The following is a 23700-nucleotide window of genomic DNA, read 5'->3' as shown; positions in this document are numbered from 1 at the left end:
CATGGCAAAATGTTGATATTCGTATTATTCTCATGGTGAAGAGAATACTGCATGTGATTCACATTTCATCAGGTTCCTATCAGCAACAATCTCTTCTCACAGGTAGGAAAAAATTCAGAAAGTAGAGTTGGCCATATTGACAAACATCCCAAACAGTCTTGCCAGTCGGATTTTCGTAGTACATTGAATTCTGCTACATTCAGTGGTGAGCAATACGGAATTTGTATTTACTTTGTTGGATAATGTATAAAAATGCAGTGGTCGAAACTCGGGGCGGAGAAAAAAGGCTCATCTTCCACCTTTTTCTTTTAAATTTATTTACTGACGCAGAGGTTTTGGCGCCAGTATTTATCTTCGTGCCTACAAAGCATGCCTGTGTCGCTACATATATTAAATGGCAGAAGTTAGTTGTGGCGGCACCTACCAACATTTTTCAGAACTTCTGCTTGCTTTGCAGTCGATTCTAAGCTGCAGGTGGCTTTTTGGATTACAAAAACTGGAAAAAAAGTGCAGCTTAGATTTGAGTAAATACGGTAGGTTTGGAGCAAGGAATTTCCATCAAATTTTTTGTGAAAAAGGGAATCAAGTGCTCAAAAACATTTTAAATGTTGACAGTGGCATATGTTGAGTGTGCTCTAAGTAAGAAAGATGTTTACAATTGATACAAGTTCTTCCAAGATGGCTGAGAAGATGCCAATGATGAACCTTGCTCTGGACACCCCAGCACATCAACAACAGATGATAACATCAAAACTGTGAAGAAAATTGTTTTGGAAAATCATCAGATTACCATAAGAGAAGTTGCTGAGGATATCAATCGGCTCATGTCATGCAGTTGTTTTTTGATGTTTTGGGCATGAGATGTGTGTCAGCATGTTCCAAAGTTTCTCAATTTTGATCAGAAGAACTGTCACATGAGCATCACTCAGGAGCTCTTGAATATCAATGATGATTCTGATTTGGTCAAAAGGGCCATAACTGGTAACAAAACATGTGTTTACAATTATGACATTGAAATCAAAGCCCAATCCCAGAGAGCCAACACCAAAACAAGCGCGCCACATTTGATCAGAGTTTTGCCCACTGTTTTGTTCCAATTACTGTGGCATAGTGTGCATCATGAATTTTTTCCTCAGTGTCATACAGTCAATAACAAGTATTACCTTGATGTTAAACACCATTTTCGAGAAGCAATATGCAAAAAATGTTCGGAATTGTGGAAAAACAAATCATGACTTTTTCATCGCGACAATGCACCTGCTCATTCATCGTTGCTTGTGAGAGATTTTTTGGCCAGAAACAACACAACAATCATGCCTCAGCCACCACATTCACAGGATTTGGCCCCTTGCAACTTTTTTTGGTTCCCAAAACTGAAGACACCTATGAGAAGATGAAGATGTTCATTGATTGAGGAAATAAAAACTGCATCTCTGGAAGTAATCAAGTATCAAAAAGTGGTCGTGAGAAGTGCTTAGAGGATTGGAAGAAGCATTGGCACAAGTGTGTTGTATCTGAGGGGGATTACTTTGAAGGGGACAACATGAATATTGATGAATAAATAAATATTTTTTCATAAAAATATAAAATCACATTACTTTTTGAACACACCTCATATAGGGAAGTGGCATCAACGCCGATAAGCAGAGTGTTGGGTGGCAAAGGAGCAGGAACTGTGGACAGTCAGTGGAGGGAAGCGTTGGTGTCTTTTATGTAGGAGTGTTAAGTTACAGGTAATAGGCTGAAGGTGTTGGTCCACAAGAGCAGTGATTCTCTGTGTGGTGGCACAGTAACCAGTCACAATGAGGCATCCTGGGTGGTTGGGTTATGAACTTTAGGAAGCTTATGGAAGTTGGGAGTGCAGGGAGTGGTAGGTGTGAGCAGAGAGATAGATGCACCTAAACATTTGTGGAATGAGTGAAAGATTTGTGGTATGAATGGAGATCCCTCCTACATTTCTGGAACTGGGTCACTTTGGCAGGGCTTGTAGGTAAAAGTATTTAACATCTGGTATAGTCCCTTCACCAGGTAATCCCTGCAGTTCATAACCACAGTAGTGTATCATTTGTTGGCAGGTATGATCAGTTTTAAGGTGTTGGACTGCAGTTCTTTCATACAGATGTGAGGTGCTTTTCATGTTGAGGAATTTTAGGAATGATGGTGAGGCAAGGTTTGAGACTCTGGACAAGGCTGTGGGATAATTTTGACCTGTAAAGGCTTCAGTGAGACCCTTGACATATTTAGAAACAGGCTAGTTGTCAGTACATATGTGATGACCACAGGTGACTAGTTTGTATGGTAGTGATTTATTGCTGTGGAATTGGTGGCAGCTGTTGATGTGGAGGTATTGTTTATAGTTGGTAGGTTTGATGCTGAAGAGGTACTGATGTAGCCACCCTTGGCTTGTTGGGCTTAAGAGGACAAGTGATGTGAATGGTAGAGAAGAGGTTGAGGTTCTGGTGGAAAGAGGATAGGATGTACTTACCCCCAGACCATATCACAAAGATGTCATCATTGAATCTGAACCAGGTGAAGGGTTAGGTATTCTAGGTGGTTAGGAAGAAATTCTCTAGAATGCGTTAGAATTGGATGGTACCATGTGAATGCCAATTGCTGTACCATGAATTTGTTTGTAGGTGATGAATTCAAAGGAAAAGTAGTTGTGGGTGAGGATATCGTTGGTCATAGTGATCAGAAAGGAGGTTGTAGGTTTGGAGTCAGTCAAGGGTCGGAAAAGGTAGCACTAGTCAGGGGTTGGAAAAGGTATCACTTAGTAGTAGCAAGGCCATGCACATTGGGGATGTTAGTCTAGGGGAGGTGGCATCAACACTGATGAGTAGAGTGCCGAGTGGCAAAGGAACAGGAACCCTAGAGAGTCAGCGGAGGGAATGCTTGCTGTCTTTTATATGGGAGAGTAGGTTACAAGCAACAGGCTGAAGGTGTTGGTCCACAAGAGCAGGAATTCTCTCTGTGGGAGCACAGTAACCAGCCACATTGTAGTGTCCTGGCTGGTTGGGTATATGAACTTTACGAAGCTTGTTGGAGGTAGGCCTGCTGGAAGTGGTAGGAGTGATGAGAGAGATAAAGTCAGAAAGAGGTTATGGGATTGACCTAAAGATTTGAGGATCAAGTGGAGATCGTGCTGGATTTCTGGAATGGGTCAAGTTGGCTGGGCATGTAGTTGGATGTATATATGAGCTGGCAGAGACCTTCCACATGCAGCTTATAACCACAGTGATGGGGACTTTGTTGGCTGATAGTATTTTAAGTTGAGAATCAGTTTTTAGGTGATGGATTGGTTTCGATGTTATTATGGAATAATGGTGAGGCAAGGTTTGAGATTAGGAAATTTTGGTAAGTTAATGGATGATTTGGGACCAATGGGGTGGATCGTGTTTGGATGGAAGAATGCCCTGTGTCAGAAAGGGTTCATTGTTAATTCAGGATTGAGTCTGACCGGTAGCATTAAAGATGAATAAGTTTATCCAGTGTAGGGACTGGGAGAAGGCCTTTAAGAGGCCCAGCATGGTTGAATTTGGGCATGTGGCCTTTGGATAGGATTGATATTTCTGTGGGAGTGAGGCTTTTGGAGGACATGTTCATTACTGCGTTGTGGGTCTGTTAAGTCCCTGGCTTCTGTACAGTGGCAGGAGGGAGTTTTTGAGGATGTGTAGTGGTAGATAGTGGTAGTGTAAGGTGGGAGTATGAGATGAACAAATTGGACAGTTCTTTGAGGTTGGGTTGTAGATGCTACTCTAGTTTCTGTTCTGGAGGGCAAAGGTTTTAGTCTGGGAGATGGTATGCAGAAATTTGGGACTGCAGAGCAGGAGAATTTTATGGAAGAAGAGGCAGTAGTGCAAGGATGTTTGGGCCTGATTTATATGGTTGAGGAGGACTAGGTTGATGAGGGCTGTGGAGTGATGGAATCTAAACAGATAGAGATCATTGTGGAAGAAGGGGATGCACACAGAGAGGGGTAATTTGATGGTCAGATCAAATGGAGGGATCCCATGAGCTTGGCAACAATGCAGGAACAGCCTAAGTACAGGGAAAGTTTTCTGTATTGGATCAGATCGAAGGAGCAAGGATCCATAATCAAAGATAAAAAAAAGTAAAGACATGAAAAGAATCACAAAAAAGATTAAATACATGAAGTACAGTGAAAAAGGGTAAACTTGACTGAGTAGGGCCTGTAGTAAAATTAAGAAAGGCTAAAACTGAAGAGAAAATGTAATGAGATCTAAGTGTGGCACAGAAAGATACAGAAAGACATGCAAAGTATGCATCATATGTCTACATGCTCATGCGTATTGTTGGTGCAGCATCAAGAGTTTCACATTCTTCGTGCCAATAAATTATCCCAGGATCTTCAAATTGATCATACTATCTTCCTTCACCCTCACGTTTTCATGTATCTTCCTACACCACATGTACATCACTGCATCCATTACCTTACAACTGTCATCTCTCATTCAAACATGTGCCTAACTGACATGATATAATTCAGTTACATGTGCTTCCCTCTCTGTACACACACGTCCACCCACTGACCAGCACCTCACTCTATTATCATCTTTTGTTTATTTTTTCACATTGATGCTGTTCTGTTTTCACTTGAATTCTGGTTCATTATTGTTTGTCACCATAGGTCTTACTCACTCAGGTTTCATCTTTCTCACTATGCTTCATCTGTTTCATCTTTTTGTGACATATTCACATATTTTTACATAAATTTACACATTTTTACTCATTTTTTATCCTCCGCTGTGGATCCTTGCTCATTCCATCTGCACCTATGCGAAAAGTTTCTTATCACTAGCCAGAAACCAGTCCTGCATTCTGTACTTGAATTGTTGCCTAGCTCATGGAATTCCCGGATTGTCTGACTATCAGTTATACATCTCAGGACCAAACATCCTAGCACAACTGCCTCTCCATCCATAAAATTCTCCTGCTCTGCGATCCCAAATTCCTGGGTCCCATTTCCCAGACTGAAGCCCTTGACCTGTTAACTTTCCAGAATTTCCTAACCTCAAACATTGCGTCACCACTATTGCCCAAATCCCTCCACATGGAAACCAACCTCACATCCACAGAAAGAAGTGCAATCCACCATGTAAAAACTGATCTTGACCTTATAATCCAACCTGCTGACAAATGATGCCCCATTGTGGTAATTAACCACAGGGATTACCTGGTGAACGGACTTCACCAGATGTCAGATACTTCCATCTACAAGCCCTGCCAATGTGATTCCATTCCAGAAATATAGTAGGATCTCCATTCACTCCACAAACCCTTTGGTCCAACCCAGAACCCCTCCCCTGAGTCTGTCTTTCTCCTCACCCCTACCATTCTCCACATTCCCAATTCCTACAAACTTCCTAAAGTTCATAATGCAACCACACATGATGCCCCATTGTGGCTGGTTACTGTGCCCTCACAGAGAGAATCCCTGCTCTTGCAGACCAACACCTTCAGCCTAACACACATAACCTACCCTCCCATATAAAAGACACCAACCCTCCCATCCACTGACTCTCTGCAGTTAATATTCCTTTACTGCCCAACACTCTGCTAATCAATGTCAATGCCACTTCCCCCTATACTAACATCCACCAATGCCCATGGGCTTGCTGCCACTACTGATCACTACCTTTCCCCACCACTAACTGACTCCAAACTTACTACCTCCTATGTGGTCACTATGCCAATTGTAATGGTGGTTTGAAAAGTTTTCAGAATCACCACAAGAGGTCAGCACTAGTGCAATGAGTTGTTCACGTGATTTTCATTGGACTATTTCCTGTAAACACGTGCCACGTTGGTGCTCTTGGAAGAGAGCTGTGGTGGTGACATGGTTCTGTTGTTGTTCCCGAGTAGTGATTTGTGAAGATGGAAAAAATTGAGATTCAAGCAGTGATTAAGTACTTTATAAAGAAAGGTATGAAAGGCAAAGGACATTCATGCTGATTTCCCGAATACACTGGAGGCCTCTGCTCCCTCATATTCAACTGTTGCCAAGTGGACAAATGAATTTAAATTTGGTCAGGAGAGCTTAGATGATGACCCATGCAGTGGTCGGCGAAGATGTGTCACTACTCCACAAATCATTGCAGAAATGCACAAAATGGTTATGGAGTATTGCTGATTGAAAGTGCATGAAATTTCTCATGCTTGCCAGATGTCCTCTAAAAGGGTATATCACGTTTTAACTGAAGAATTAGAAATGAAAAAATTATCTGCAAGACGGGCGCTGCGACAAAACAGTGTGCGTCCGCACACATGTACCGTCACCATGGCAAAATTACATGAACTAAGGTATGAATTGTTGCCACAGCCACCTTATTCACCTGCTATGGCTCCATCAGACTTCTATCTGGCTCCATCAGACTTCTATCTCTTGCCAAAAGTGAAAATTTTTATTGTTGGATGAAGATTCAATTCAAACAAAGAATTGATGGGCGGAACTGACAACTATTTTGCAGGCCTGAAGGAAACTGATTTTTGAGATGGGATCAAGGCATTAATCTACAAAGAGACTACACTGAAAAATAAAAAAAAGTTTCAGTGATGTATGTACTTTTCTCTATTCTGTTCCAAGAACTTTTCAAGCCACCCTCGTATATCCTCACTCACAATTACTTCTTCTTTGAGGGTATCACCTACAAACAAATTCATGGTATAGCAATTGGTATCTGCATGGTGCCATCACACTCTAACCTGGGGCATCTAGATCAGTTGTCATCGAACTGCAGTCCACGGGCTGCATGCAGCCCTAAAAAGTATTTATGTGGCCCATGATTCTCAGCTGTATTTTATAATAATAAGCTTGTAGCAACTAACAGCCCAATCCAGAAATGTCAACTAATGTTAAGAGCTTCTTAAGAGTTGTAGTTTTCTTTATCAGTAACAAACAAAAATACAGAGACAGTAATATTTTAAGATGAGCTTAATTTTAATTGATGCTGGTGTATTTGATCATGAGATAAGTAAAGTAAGAGAGGTGTAAGTAGTGTGATCACTACAGGGTTAGAGGATGTGAAAGAGGGAATAGTTTGTTGTTTGCCTGCCTATACTGACAACTCAAGAGTGTATACAACACATAATGATCAGCTGATAAGGTATTAACTTTGACATGGAAGTGACCATAGTGGTCACACTGCTTGCACCTCTCTTACTTTACTTATCTCATGATCGAATACACCAGCATCAGTTAAAATTAAGCTCATCTTAAAATATTACTGTCTCTGTAGGTATTTTTGTTTGTTACTGATCAGAAAAACTACACTCTTAAGAAGCTCTTAACATTAGTTGGCATTTCTGGATTGGGCCATTAATTGCTACCTGTATATTATAATAAAATACAGCAGAGAACTGTTGGCCACATGAATACTTGTGAGGGCTGCATGCAGCCCCTGGACTGCAGTTTGATGTTGCTTCCACAACAAGTAATCTTTCTTGATGTCAGCCTCCTCCTCAAGAATGGTTGCATCAGTACCTATGTCCACATCAAAACTACCAACAATTAATAACACCTCCACATTGAAAGCTTCCATCCATTCCACACCAAGAAATCAATTCCATATGCTAGTGGCTCTCACATCTGTAATGACAACCCTTTCTTAATATGCCAAGGGTCTCACTGAAGCCTTCACAGAATGAAATTATCCTCCCATTGTTGTCCAGAAACAAATGTCCTGTGTCTCATCTCATCAATCACGTTCCATCGTCCAGATACCCATTGTTTGACCACAAAAGCACTCTCATCTTGTGACTCAGTAATCCCCAGGCTTGGAGCAACTGAAACTCATTTTCCACCAGGGTTTTGATAACCTCTCTATGCCCTGAAATGAGAGATATCCTCCCCACCCCTCCCACAATGGTATTCCACTGTCCACCCAACCTATGGAATATCCCTGTACATCCCTACTCCACCCCTCTTCCTTGAAACCCCTTGCCACATGGTTCATATTCCTGCAATAGACCTAGATGCAAGACATGTCCCGTCTAGTCTTGGCAGGGGCATCTCCTACCCCATCAAAGGCAGGGCCACTTATGAAAGCCAACTTAGCTGCAACCACTGTGCCACGTTCTGTATGGGTATGACAAATAACAAGCTGTCTGTCTTCATGAATGGCCACTGCTGAACTGTGGCCAAGAGACAGTTGTAGCACCCAGTTTCTGAACAGTTCCCAACATGATGTGCTTCACAGACTGCTTCATAGGAACTCTCCCCACAACATATCCTTCATTCTTGTAACCCCCTGACCTCATCCTTTGCTGGTCTGTCTCTCACGTGCCTATCCCCTCTCTTGCTCCCACTCCAGTACTACTCACATTTATTCTGCCAACAAACCTACATATCCAGTCCCCATCATATCCATGTTTGCTCCCACAGGCAGCAGTAGTATCTTCCCCCAACCCTACCCGGAGTCCACCTCTCTAGCCACACCACACCTCTTCCTTACACCCGTTATTGCTGCTCACACCAAATGTAGTCAGTTACACTTTAGTTTCTGAAGGCAGTAGCCTGTGCTCGTGAGTTGTGAATGTGTGTGTGTTTTGTACTTCTGCAGATGGATTTTGTCCAAAAGCTGAAATATTTCTAGCACTCTTATTATTGTGCCTGTCTGTGATTCAATACCTTCTTCATGTGGTGAGTAGCAATCTATCCTTTTGATATTGTTATTTTTCTATCATGGACTCTCCATTGTTTGATTTCATCTTCCACAGAAATTTGAAATGTCTTGACTGTTCACTTCTTGTAATGTTATAAATTAGGTGTTAATGTTTGAAACACACGCAACTTATTTTTTCACATTACTCTCTGAAAAATAAAGTATTACATTAACTTTGTTTTTAGCAACTGGTGAGCCACCAATATGTATGAGCATAGCACTGCCTATTGCTATAAGGCATGCTTTGAATTCAGCACGACAAGATGCTGAAAACACCACTGAATGGTTCCAAATGGGTAAGTTTATTCAAATTCACTGTTACCCTTTATTAATTAAAGTAAAATTTTCAGTAAAGATTTTGAGGATGTTTTGTGTATTATGAATCATACTAAAAATGTAAACTGTAATTATCTTTCCAAAAATTTTGAAATTCAGCGTTTTGCAGTTTAGATTAACTCTGATTTGATCTCTGAGACTTCTTGGTGTAAATGATTTATGGTGTGCTTCAGGGTGTACAGTCAAGCTATTTTTTCCATTTTATACACAGAGAATTTGTGACACCTGACAACTTATAGATGTCACTACAAAAGAGCTTGTCCGCCAAGAGGAGGACAATGATTCTTAACAATAAGTTAGGCTTGTCATGTTATGTCATTAAGGGCCTTATGAGGGAAACTCCTCATCACCCCCCCCCCCTCCCCCCCTTCAGATTTAGTGATATGTTGACACATTGGACAGGCCATCAAAAACTGAGCACAGATCGAGCTTGGAAACGGGAAGAAGGTGTACTGAACTGTAGAAAAAAGAAGCAAAATAAAAACAGTGAAGAACCCAAATTTAGTGTGTGCAATATCGAGCAACATTAATAATAATAATAAAGATTTTATTGTCTTTAGGCAATTTCAGCAATTGACAATGTCAAATGAAGATACAATTTATAATACAGTGTGATAAGGTATTGACCTCTGAAATATTTTAGCTCATATTACAATAAATGTACAGTGGGTCATCTGTTGGATTACTGCATTTTACAGTTGAAGAATTCATTGATATCATAGAATGGGTGGGCAATAAACCATTCATGCAGTCTTTCTTTGAATGTATGTTCAGGAAGATCCTGTATAGCATGTGGCAGCTTATTAAATAGTTTGTGCCCTGTGGCTTCATAGCTATTTATTGATTTTGATAATCTGTGGTAAGGCGTGTATATGTGTTTGATGCTTCTTGTGTTGTAACAATGTACATTTTCTCTATGTTTCACATCTTGTAAGTTCTTCTTCGTAAAGATTAAGACATTGTATATATAGAGGTATATTACTGTCATAATTTTTTGTTTAGTAAATGAGGGTTTGCAGTGAGCCTTATGTGAAGAATTTGTAATTATCCTAACAGCTTTCTTCTGCAATAATAGGATGTCATGTATATGACTACAGTTACCCCACAAGATAATGCCATAGGATATTATACTTTGGAAAAATGCAAAATAAGATGATCTGATGTACGTTTCAGGTACACAATTTCTGAGTTGTCTTAATAAATAAATTACTCTAGATAGCTTACTACTAATACAGTTTACATTTTGGCCCCCAGGATAACTTTTCGTCTAAATAAACTCCCAGGAATTTAACAGAACTAGGGTCTTCAGATAGTGGCTTGTCTCTTAGAGTGAAGATTATCTGATGAGTTTTATTTTCATTTAGCAGGAAACTATTTGCTCTGAACCAATATTTTGCATGACTGTTGTGTTGTGGTTATATGGGCATGGTGTTGGACTATGAAGGGGTGGGGGGGTGGGGGGGGTGGGGAGCCAGGTTCAAATCTCACTCAGCCCCACTTCTTTTTTTCACAAAATTGTGAACTTTCAGTCCTGTCATTGATGTGTCCATTCGCTGTATTGAAATTTGTGTATGTGTTTGGTGCAATGTCAGTTTGCAACAGCGATATGTAACGAAGGGATCTCCAGATGCACATACCTTCTATTTGTTGTACATGGGTACCTCATATTATGCATCTTGTGCTATGTTTTCGATGGCTTGTCTCTTGAATTCCTTCGTTGTAACATAGTTCACACTCATTTATTTGTTGTTTCACTATTCATCACATTTACTTGCGACTGTAATATATTCCTACCATGTGACTTGTATTCTGTGATGAATTATGACATCAGGTGAGGTGTCAACAGACCTCTCACAGAAATAAGTACCAAAAATAAATGGGTGAGAACTATGTTACAACAGAGGACTTCAAGAGTCAGAACTACAAAATGAAATGCAAGAGGCATAACATGTGATACCTGTGTATAGCTAATATGAGGTTCCTTCATTACATGTCATTGTTGCAAATGGACATTACATCATGGCACATACACCAATTAGAACACAGTGAATAGACACGTCAATGACTGGATAGAAAAGTTGTAATTTTGTGGGGGGACAAAAAAGAAGGGAGAATGGAGGGAGATTTGAACCTGCATCTCCCCTTCACAGTCCAACTCTGTGACCATACACCATGTCTTTAATTGTGCTCAATCTTGCACACATTAAATTTGGACTGTTCACTATTTCTATTTTGCTTCTTTTTTCAACTGGCAGTATACCTTCTTCCTGTTTTCATGTTTGATCTGTGTTCAGTTTTTGATCAGCTATCCAATAGGCCAACTTAGCACGAAATCTGAGGGGGGTGCGATGGGGAGTTTCCCTTGTTAAAACACATCAGACTAAAACAACCAAACACTGCCTCGAATATAATCATGAAATAAGGCATGAAAGACCACTATTATGCTGTAGTTACCAAATTTTTGGGCAGCATAATAAAGATATTAGAAAACTCTAACAAATGGGGTTTGATTTTCAATTTAAACAAGGCTTTGAGCCAGGCACTCAATTTCTTAAGATCTCACCAGCCATCACATCCACCAGAACTGGGGAATGTTAAGAGAATTTGTGTTTCAGGAAATGTTAGTATGGTCCCTGATAAACAAGAGTATCAAAGGGCATAGTGGGCACTGGAAGTATAATTCAGCTGTGCGGGACCAACAATAGTACACAATTTGGCTAGAGTCCACGCAGCAAGTAAAATTATCAGCAAAACTTGCAGCACCCAAAGAAGCTGACTTGGTCTGTCGTGAAAATATTGTGCATCAAATGAAAACAACAACTTGACTGTACATTCAGAAGCACACCATTAAACAGATTAACTTCATTTTTACATCTTTGTCTACCCTCGACAAGCCACATGATGGTAAATTGTGAATGGTACATTAAATATCACTATCATTTCTCCACCTTCCTGTTCCTGTCACAAATCATGCATTGTGTTTCTACATATATTGTCTTCACTCCACAAGCGACATTTTGGTGTGTGGGATTTACATTATATTTGTGTATCATTTCTCCCATTTTCTACTCCTGTCACAAACTGTGTACAGAAAGTGCAACTGTCCACATACCGTATATTAGTTAAATTTATTAAATTTTTCCAATAGTCACTTTGCAAGATATTTGTAGAAGAAAATAATATGTTGCTAGACTCTTATTTGAAATTACACTCTTAAAATGTTAATCAGAAACCTGTCAATGGTACGCATATCTTTTCTGTAGCCTCTGTCACTCAATTTGTATAAGCACCTACATAATGCTCATTTTCTTACAAAATAAGCTCCTGATGAAAAGTCTTGCTCTTCTTTGGGTCTTCTCTTTCTCCTTTATTATACTGATTAGGAATCCTCAAGAATCAGTTAAATAGTAGTTTTGTGAACAATCTGATTCATGGATGAATTATACAGTGCCATAAAAAATTAGTTCACCATTTAGAGGTTCCAAATTCACTCAAGACTTATTGCTGCAACAGTGCATATGGAGTACATGAAATGATTACATTTACAGACCAGTAGCACAAGCAATTCTGCGGTTCTATCTTGTTATTGACCCATGCTGAAACATCTATATTAGTATATGGTGTAGTTTCCACGGGCGGAAATGCAGGTGTTGACTCTGGCATCCAGTTGATCATACAGATGGTCAATACCATCCTGGGATATCTTATACCTGTTCATGTAGTTCTGTAAGAGCTGTTGGCTGATAAGTCACTTTTCGTCCCATCATATCCCACATGTAGTTGACTGGAGACAAGTCTATAGGTCATGCTGGCCAGGAAAGTTGCTGCATGTCTTGTAGAGCACATTGAGTTTCACTGGCAGTGTGTGGGTGAGCATTATCCTGTTGCAAGAACGGCTAAAGAACCAGTCTAACAACATTCTGCATGTGCCAAGTACTGGTTACTGTCCCATGCAGAAACACCAAAAGTGATGAGAGTTGTAGCTTATTGCACACTGGATCATAAGGCCTAGGGTGGGACCAGTGTGTCCTGGATGAATGCAATCTACGAAACTGCACCCACCAGGTGCATGTCATATGCGCAAACAACCATCAGTTGCACGCAGGCAGAATCTGCTTTCATCACTGAAGACCATGGCACACCATTCCATCTTGTAATTGATGCTATGATGGCACCAATCAAGTCATTCATGTCTATGCTGTGGCATGAGTCAACAGCGGGCTAGAGGTGTTCTTGCTCATAGTCCCACTGCTAATAACCGGTTTGCACCACTTCATGTTGACATGTCTGGGCTCACAGACCCTCTTGTCTGTGCTGTGATAGCTGTATGTTCTGCCCCCACTGCCCTGACAATATAATGATCCTGGTGGGGATCTAGTGCTACGTGGACATCCAGAACCTCGTCTACTGGTGTGAGAATGTTCCTGTGACCACTGACACCAGCTGACAAGGCAATTCTTTGAAAGGACCATCCTGCCCCATGGTAGGCTACAATTTGACCCCTTAGCTGGCTGCCAGGAGCACAAGTGCATGGTTGCCTTCTTGCTTCACACGTTTGTGCCACTCTGAGCCTTCTGGCTGTGAGCATTCCCTATTAAATGCTAGACACAGATGACACTCAGGTAGCTATGCCACTATGCCATCTGTTGTTGGATGATGTTGAAACCATTATCAGTACATTTACTGTTCCCCAGGTGCCACATGCTGTCATCGGATCAGTACCAGGAGTACCAATTACTTCCGGCAGTGGATTTTCGCAGGATTATTCCAGTGAATCACATTTTAGCATTTGTCTTCACTGTAGGTAGTGCTCTGGATCCATATTCATAGAAATTTAATGTTTATTACTATTTGCTTGATCATGAATTGTGCAGCCAAAAAATAATGGGTTTCATGTTGTTTTTTATGCATGGTATGTTACATTTTTTTTTATGTCAAAGGTCAACTGTTAATCCATCCTCTTCAGATCTTCCTGCATTCCAGTACAGTTTTCTAGCTTGACAGCTAAGCTACCTATATGCAGCATCATCAGTGAATGGCCTCATGTAGCTTCTATTGTTATCTACCAATCCATTTATTTACATAGTAAACAGCCAAGCCATTCACCTCAAATATCTGTTTTCACTCAGATGAACTGTGGGAATGACTTCACTCAGTGACATATGATGTGTTATTATAGCTGCATTACAGAGATGTGAGTGTCAACTTTGCTTTCTGAAATAGGAGTATCATAATTTTTGCTGTTAGCATCATAGGTAAAAAGTCAAATTTAACCACATTTTACTTGCAAAAATCTGATACGTAATTTCAGAGAAACTGCAATATTCAGAATTTAGGATTTATCTGTTGTCATATGTGGAAGTTTGTGTTTTCATATGGAACTGTCATGTTTGTTTGACGATGTTCTCCAGTTTAATGCAGCTAAGAGAATCTGATCACAATGTAGAACAATATATGGTTTAATTTAAAATTGATGTTAATTGCACTTGGCTACATGTGGTTGGACAGACACACAGTTCTTTTATATGGCCTATATTATATGCAGTGATAAAAATACATCATTTACTAAGCATCTAGCAAATTAAGAGTTTTTCATGGTAAATTACAATTTTTTTAATGTTTTTATGCTACTTATATATGTAATTAACATTTATTTTTGATACACTATTTGCATTGCAGTTTGTCTTACAATTTAAAAGTAGTGAATGCATTAATATGTCAATAACAGTTTTCTGTCAAATAAGTTTTGAAATATTTTTTGAAAATAGTGTTACTATATATCTCTCTTAAGCATGAAGATAGTTTTTCTTGGATGTTTGGTCCTGTTTACGATGGCTGTGTTTTGTATTTCATGGTGTTGTTTATGGGTTCATGGAAGAGGTCAGGTTTCTGTGTTTCGTGGTTGTGCTGTGTCTTGTTATCATGTTTATTGGGAGCGTATTTGAATTTTGTCCAACACAGGAACTTGTATAGTTTTATGTTGGGTAGTGTTAGGATCTGAAGAGCTTTAAATTCTGGCCTACATGATTCTCTCCACTCAAGGTTGACTATCATTCTTATTGCTCTTTCTTACAGTTTGAATATTCTGTTACTGTTTGTTTGTGAGGCACCTTGCCATAAATTATGCTACAACTTAAATGTTGAATGGACTAGTGCATAGTATATCAAAAAAATGCTCAAATGTGTGTGAAATCTTATGGGACTTAACTGCTAAGGTCATCAGTCCCTAAGCTGATACACTACTTAACCTAAATTATCCTAAGGACAAACACACACACCCATGCCCAAGGGATGACTCGCGGGATTAGCCGCACAGTCCAGGACTGCAGCGCCTTAGACCGCTCGGCTAATCCTGTGTGGTATAGTATATCATTGTCATAATATTTGTTTCTTTTAGGTAGCTGAGTTGATGCAGTACATATAGGTTTGTGTTGATTTTACCACTTTTGCATTCAACAGTGTTCATTTTCATCTATTATTATTCCAAGGAATTTAATATATTTGGAGTTTTCAGCTATGCACTCATCTATGCAAATGTTGATATCATCACTGTAAAGGTTCTTTAGTTTGAAATTTACGTAGAGTGTTTTTATAATGTTGTTATGCAAATTTAATTCAGTAAATCTTTGAATTGCATTATTTGCTTCCAAGTTGTCTTTTATTTCTAGATTTTCTGTGTCTTTATCCATGAACAGCAGAGTTGTGTCATCTGTGTAAGTAACTATCTTGCCATGCTTAATGATGTTTGGGATGTGATTGTTCTATAAACTGAAAATCATTGGACCAAGAATTGATCCCTGTGACACAGAGGAGTGGAGAGTTGTTACTTGAGATCATATTTTCTCCCCTGTTGTTTCTGTATATTGTCTCCTGTTTGTCAGATATGATAGGATCGAGTCTCCTTCTCCCCTCCTAATATTTCTGTTAAAGTTATGTGGTCTACCTAGTCAAATACCTTTGATAGATATACAGATACTACTACACATTTACTTATAGAGTTCAAGTTGATAGTGACATTCTCAATGAGACTTATGACCACATCTTTGGTGCATTTATCCTTCAGGAAGCCAAACTGGTCCTTGTTGATGAATTCATATTTCATCAGAAATACAATGTATCTCTGTGTATAAGCTCATTCAAATATTTTTGGTAATATAACTGGTATAAGAGCTATAGGTATATAATTTTCTGGTTCATCTTCATTTTTGTTTTTGTATATTGGTCTTATCAATGCAGCCTTTAGGCAGTTGGAAAAAATTCCTCCCAGGAGTGATGTGTTAACTAATAGTGTAAGAGGTTTCTTGAGTTTCTGCATATGGTATTTAATTTCTATAGATGATATTTCATCAGTTCTACAACATTTTGTTTGTTTTAGGATTTATATTATCTATATTGTTTCTTCTTCTGTCACTGGAAGTAGCACCACAGTTTTTCATGGTGGCTAATAAATGTTTTCCTATGTGTTACTGTATTTAATATTTGTTTTTTTTCTTTTAGTTTTTAGTCCACTTTTGCCAAATGGATATTGAAGATATTTATGATATTATTCTGTTCTTCTTTAGCTCTTTTTGCTGATCAGTAACTGCATTTTGCTATGTTCCTGTGAGTTTGATGGTGTATCATTTGTGTTTACGAGAGTTGCCCAGATAGTAATGCATGTCATTTTCTTTTTCTCGGGAAAAAACAATGCTATGAATGCAGAACATTGTGTGTATATTATTTGACATCTCCTGAGTGAGCATGACAAGTTTCCGTCACTCCCAACAGATAGTGTAGCTGCAGGACAGTTTCAAACTGGCTTCTGTAGGTGATGTACGTTACAAGCAATGTGCCGTAATCGAATTTCTCATTGCAGAGAAAGAAACTGTGGGGAATATTCACAAACACTTGTGCAAAGTCTGTGGATCATCTGCTGTTGAGAGAAGTACAGTTAATTGCTCCACAATTTGCAGCGGTCAGTGAGACCATCCATGGTTGTCACACCTGACATGTTACAGCGAGCTGATGTTGTCATTTGCAGGGACAGATGCATTATGGCATGGGAGTTGGTGCTGCATCTGCCAATCAGTATAGGAAGTGTGGACACAGTTATCTGCATTCTTTGTTGTTCGAAAGTGTGTGCAAGATAGGTCCTGTGGTGTCTAATGGTAGATCACAAATTGCACAGAAAAAACATTTTGAATCTGAGGTGGAGGGCTTCTTGTCCCGGATTGTGACTGGTGATGAAACCTGGGTTCACCATTTTGGCACCATTTTTGGCCCAAAATAAAACAACAGTTGATGGAATGGCACCATTCCCACTCCGAACAGAAGAAAAAATTCAAAGCAACTGCTTCTGTCAGTAAGATGATGACCACTGTGTTCCAGGGCTGTGAAGTTATGATTCTCATTGATGTGGTGCCAAGAGGTGGTACCATTAATTCAGAAGTGTATGTCAGCACATTAACAAGACTCAAGATGCTCTTCTGGTGATTTCGGCATCACAACCCAGAAGATGTTTTGGTACAACTTGATAGCGCTCGGCCCCATACAAGCCTGAGGACTGCTGAACATATTGAAAAGCAGGGTTGGAGAGTGTTACCCCATCCACCCTACAGCCCTGGCCTAGCCCCCTCATATTTCCTCTTGTTTGAGCCTTTAAAGGATGCCAATCGTGGGAGACATTTTGAGGATGATGAGGAGGTGATTCTCACAGAGAAGGATTGGTAATGGCAGGATGTACACAATCTTGTTTTGCACTAGAGGAAGGCCATAGTATAGGGTGGAGATTACATGGAAAAATAGGATGTGTAGATAAAATACCATTCTTTCTTGTGTGTAATTCTCATTGTGTGCTATAAAGAATTGTTGAAGAAAAAAATTTGGTCCGTTACTTGCTGGACAACCCTTGTATAAAGGACCAACAGTCCTTGCTTTTATTGTCAGCACTACTGATATAAGTTTTGCAGGTTCTTGTCTGGCTGCAGTACTTTGGAATGTATATTTTTTAATATTTTTTGTAATATGCTTTAAAGTTCTCATCATTGCCAGTTTTGTGTATCCTATGCCTTTTTTCTGGTCTCTAGAGACTAAAATACCTTTTGTTATCCATTTTTATGTTTATTTGTGGTTTTGGTATTAGTCGTTTTTATTGAGTATATTATATTCAAATAGTGGGAAAATGTATTTATAAAATGTCTCTTTTTATGATCCAGTGGAGACTCTGTTCCCAGTGTTTCCCATGATTCTTTTTTAAGTTTGTTCACTAAGGCTTCTTTTTTCCCATTTTCTGATACCTTTGTTGTGCGGTGATATGATTTAAGCATATTTGGCTTGTATCATGGTCTGGCAGAGCTGTTTCTATGACTTCACTTTTGCACTGAAAGTCATATGGATTTGTGAATATGTGATGTATTTGTGTACAGGTGTTTGCAGTTATTTGTGCTGGATTTGATTTTGCACTGTTTAAGCCATACATTTTCATTGTGTTAAGAAGTTCCCTACTGTTATTATGTTTAGGTCACATGGTAGTATAAGTGCACGGCTTTTCCTTAGAATGATATGTAAGAGTTCTCCACAGCTTTTGATGAGTGTCCATGCATTCATTTGGTGTTCTGTAGAAGTTTAGGATCTACAGTGAGGAACTACTTAAATTAATGTTTTGGCCTCTTACTTCTACCACATTTTCAGTATTATATTTTTTATTTAAGTCAAGACTGTTTGGCTCTGAGCACTATGGGACTTAACTTCTGAGGTCATCAGTCCCCTAAAACTTAGAACTACTTAAGCCTAACTAACCTAAGGACATCACACACATCCATGCCCGAGGCAAGATTCGAACCTGCGATCGTAGCGGTCGTGCAGTTCCAGACTGTAGCGCTTAGAACCACTCGGCCACACCGGCCGGCAAGACTGTTTATGTAGTTTCTCTTGATGTTGTTATGAGTTACTATTGCAGCTTCTGCACACTTGCTATTCTGTCTACATGAGCTAGAAATTACATTATAATTTGCTACCGTAAAATTTAAAATTTCATGCTCATTGAAATTCCATGTTCTGTCAGAGCTACAAGGTGTACAACTTTGCTTTTTGTCGTTTGCCGATAAGTGGCGACAACGGTAAGTAGCGATTGAAACAAACAGATCACAGATGTCAGGCAATTAGCTTGGACCTCGGTCAACATAACCTCATTCAGACATTAGTCAATTTGTGTCTGCATCATAGAGTTGTTCGTGATTGAAAGCCTAATTATCATCATTTGCGGGAGGTGTTTCTCTTTTGTTCCAATATGAAGAAAACAGTGGCTGAGTCTCATCAAATGCTCTCAAGTACATATGGTAAGGATGCTATTAGTAAAATAACGTGTCTTGAGTGGTTTCAGCACTTCAAAAATGGCGATTTCAAAGTCTTAGGCCGGCATAGTTATGGAAGAGAGAATGTTTTCTAAGATGCACAATTGGAGACATTGCTGAGTGAAGACTCACATCAAACTCAAGAAGAATTGGCATGATTAGTGGGGGTGACACAGCAAGCCATTTCAAAATGTCTCAAGGCTATGGGCATGATTCAGAAAGAAGGAACTTGGGTCCCGTGTGAGCTGAAACCAAGAGATGTTGAACGGTGTTTGTGTGTTTCTGAACAGTTGCTTCAGAGGCAAAAACGGAAGGGATTTCTGCATTTCATTGTGATTGGGGACAAAAAATGGGTTCACTACGATAACCCTAAATGCAATGGGGATATCCTGGCCATGCTTCCACGTTGATGGCCAAACCGAATATTCACGGCTCCAAGATCATGCACTGCATTTGGTGGGACCAGCTCAGTGTCATGTACTATGAGGTGTTAAAACCAAGTGAAATGATCCCAGTTGCTCGTTATTGAATGCAATTAATGCATTTGAACAGAGTATTAAAAGACAAATGGCCGCAATACAGCAAGAGGCATGATAAAGTGATTTTGCAGCACGGCAACGCTTGACCCCCATGTTGCAAAAGAGGTCAAAACGCACTTGTAAACATTAAAATGGGAAGTCCTACCCCAGCCACCATATTCTCCAGACATTGCTCCCTCTGAGTATCACCTGTTTAGATCAATGTCTCATGGCTTGGCTGACCAACACTTCCAATATCATGAAGAAGTCACAAATTGGATTGATTTGTGGATCGCTTCAAAAGATGACCAACTTTTTTGATGCGGTATTCATACACTACCCAAAAGATGAGAGAAAGTAGTGGCCAGCGATGGAAAATACTTTGAATGATACATGTGTAACCAATTTGTTTCATTAAAGCCTCAAATGCTAGGGAAAAAAACAGCAGAAGCAAAGTCGTACACCTTATAGAATATCTAGAGTTCATTCATCTTTATTTCTGATTAAGGTTCCTCATTTTTGATGTATTGTATGTTCTGGTGGATTATTTTTATATTTGAATGCCCTGATTCTTTCTTTGTGGTTTTCTTATGTTCTATTTCATTGTTTCTCTTAATTGTAGGGGTCAGGTTTACTAGTCTTTCATCCCCATCATCCCATATTAGTTTCCCTTAGTTCTAATGATTTTACATATATCTATAAACATTCTACTGAGCATTACAGACCCCAGTCTGTTTAAATGTATTCTGTCCTTTACTAGGTAGTATTCACACAGAAATTTGTTTTGGACTGTGAAGATAGCCTCAAGAGGATCACATTGCTCATTGGTAGTGCAGCTTAGTTTTGAGATATATTTGTCTCTCACATGCTGCTTCTTAATGAGTATGTTCCAACATGTTCAAAAACACCTTTATAATCCATTTTTGTTTTGATCTGGTTCTGTAGGTGCATGTTTGGAATTTACCATATTTTTAAAAAGTTCTCTGAGTTGTTGCCTTCTAATTTCAGGTCACACACTGTTTTTGCAGTTGGGGCACCAATACTTTTGTACAGGGAGTTGTCAATTATTAGAAACTTATTTTCATTCTCTTGCATGGTCGTAGTCTTTCCTTTCTTTTACTGTACATGAGCAATTTGCATTTATATTTACCTGCAGATTTTTGGCTTGTTTGGTTTATTGTGACATCATTGGAGATACTGGATTTGTCATTGTTTTCCTAGTTTGTATGCTCACATGTATTTTTGCGGTCCTTATTTCTGTTTGATGGATTTAAGATTCATTAAGCTGTTTTTCTTGAATTAGTGTATCATTTTCCTTCTTTGTACTTAATGATTCAGTTTTTAACGCCTCTGTCATTTTGCAGCAATGTTATAATCTTGTTGTGTTTTGGTTTGATGTGTATGACACATACAGGACTGCTTCTTTTTTTCTCGTATTGGTCTGTCCTTTTCTTTATTTGTAGGTTGTGTGTACATGATTAGTATTAACATTAATGACCACATATTTTTAATCTCACCTATACATCTAGACTTAAAAAAAGGCTCTTTTTTAAGTATAAGTTCATTAATGAAATAGAAAGAGTCGTCAGGAGAAATAATTTTAAGTTAGATTTAAAACTTGATTTGATACCTGTCAGATATTGCATGTTATTAGGCAAATGATCAGTAAGTTTTATTGCTGCATATTGAAGCAAACAACAGAATTCCGTGTATCTTCTGCAATCCTACTGGTTAATCTGCTGTTGACATGTAATATGTATGGCAGCTGTTTCCTTGCAAAACACAAACGACGATATGGAACTGATTAATTTTAGAAGTACTCACAGTCTCTGGACCTAGCATGTAAATTACAAGCAACAGCTACCAGAAATTTATTTTTTATGCTTGGCTTGTTGTAGGCTTGCCACTTACCATCTGCATAACATTTCAGTGCCCTTCCAATAACAATTTACTGCAAATCCATTGAATCATCATTCTCGCTGGACACTGACTAGAGTGTATCTTACTACCCTCTTTGTATCCCTTCTTCATTCCCTGTAAAGTATTACAGTTTCTAACAGTGGAAAATCCAGGATAGAATGTAACAGTATTATGAAAAGGATAGTTGCTACTCACCATATAGCAGAGATGCTGAGTCACAGATAGGCAGAACAAAAAGACCGTCACAAAATGAGCTTTTGGCTAACAACGCCTTTGTCAAAAACAGACAACAGACACACACACTCTCACTCAAATGAACTCACACACACACATGACCATGTCGTCATGTGTGTGTCAGTTGTGTTTGTGTGTGTGTGTGTGTGTGTGTGTGTGTGTGTGTGTGTGCGCGTGTGTGTGCCTGTTGTCTATTTTTGACAAAGGCCTTGTTGGCCGAAAGATCATTTTGTGACACTCTTTTTGCCATGCCTATCTGCAGCTGAGCATCTCTGCTATATCGTGAGTAGCAACTATCCTTCTCATAATTTATTTTTTCCCTTGGTTTAAGAAAGACTTAAATGTAACATTTTTCTATATTTGTGCAGGAAATCATGAACCTCTGCATAAGATAGCATTTAGTTCTATACATATAACAGATAAATCCTAAGTTCCAGGTACTTAAATTTTTTCAAACCTACTTATCAAAATTTTGGACAGTGAAACACAGTAGCGTTCATCACTAATACTAATAGCACAAATTACTGTAATTTCTTTTGAACAATTTAAGTTCACATCAATGTTTCTATGATTAAAATGGCTTTTACAACAGATTATATGTCTTTACTTGCACCGGTATCTCTTTGCTACTTTCCAAACTTCACAGAAGTTTTCCTGTATACCTTGTGCGACCAGCTCTCCTGAATCCACCAGTATCTCTCTGCTACTTTCCAAGCTTCACAGAAGTTCTCCTGTTACCTTGTGGGACTAGCATTGCTAACAGAAAGGATATTGTGGAGAATTCACTTGACCATAGCCTATTGCAGCATGCGAACAGAAAAACTTGCCTTCCATTTTTATCTAGTTTGACATGTCATATTCACAGAAAAAGTTGTCTGTTAAATGTATTTTTGTTGTGAATGATAAATTTTTCAAACACTATTTTCAAATAATAAATTCATTGAAAAAATTGCATGAATGTTTCAGATATGCCTGCTACACCAGATGTGATACTTAAGCACAGTTTAACCAACTATAAACAGTTCAAAGTGTAATATTTTTGAATAGGACTACTGAGTGTCATATATGAAATGCATACAGATATCAAATTTTTATCATGAAAGTTAAAATGTAATCATCCATAGAACATTTGTGGAATATGAAAAGAATTTAAAGTAATCTTGTGTGTTGTGTTGCTGATATATTATCTTTGATCAGCTGTTAGTAAACTGTGGTATATACATTCCTAGTTTAAGTTGCAATAAGTTATGTTGTCGGGTATATCATAGAAGCACAGTTGTGGTTAAAGCATGTAAGGATCCACATCCTAATAAATAAATAAACAAGTTTGGCATATTTAAAATATTTTATTTCATATCAAGTTCAGTTATCTGGCTTGGAAAACCAAATGTAGAATTCTGTCTTCTAATTTTTTGTCTGAAAGATGAACAACTCAAGAACTATATTTTTGCCATTGGGAGTGTCTTACACCATTTAATCTCTACAAAAACAATCAATTCATTATACTGAAATAAAAATGACATAAAGTTTAATGATATCTGCTTAGAACTACATTCAGGATATCATCACTTATGGATAAGAAACATGTATTTGAATATAGTCCTTGGTGCTGTTGTAATACAAAATTGTGAATTTATATCTACAGAGTGTTTTTGACAAAAGGTACCAACTGTCAGAGAT

At 38.7% G+C, this 23700-nt stretch overlaps 1 protein-coding gene across 2 annotated transcripts in view; it reads left to right on the top strand.

The window, feature by feature from the left end:
- The window catches only part of LOC126458039 (uncharacterized), a 425031-nt gene extending 401734 nt beyond the window's left edge, over positions 1-23297 (top strand). For both annotated transcript variants that reach the window (XM_050094831.1, XM_050094830.1), the window contains exons 26-27: positions 8867-8977; positions 22987-23297. In XM_050094831.1, the coding sequence (XP_049950788.1) occupies positions 8867-8977; positions 22987-23054 (179 nt within the window). In that variant the 3' untranslated portion in view covers positions 23055-23297. The remainder of the gene's footprint in view (positions 1-8866; positions 8978-22986) is intronic.
- Positions 23298-23700: the final 403 nt, after the last annotated feature.

The sequence above is a fragment of the Schistocerca serialis genome, chromosome 2 (assembly GCF_023864345.2).
Source record: "Schistocerca serialis cubense isolate TAMUIC-IGC-003099 chromosome 2, iqSchSeri2.2, whole genome shotgun sequence".
Lineage (NCBI taxonomy): Eukaryota > Metazoa > Arthropoda > Insecta > Orthoptera > Acrididae > Schistocerca > Schistocerca serialis.
This window is presented reverse-complemented; position numbering and strand designations above follow the sequence as displayed.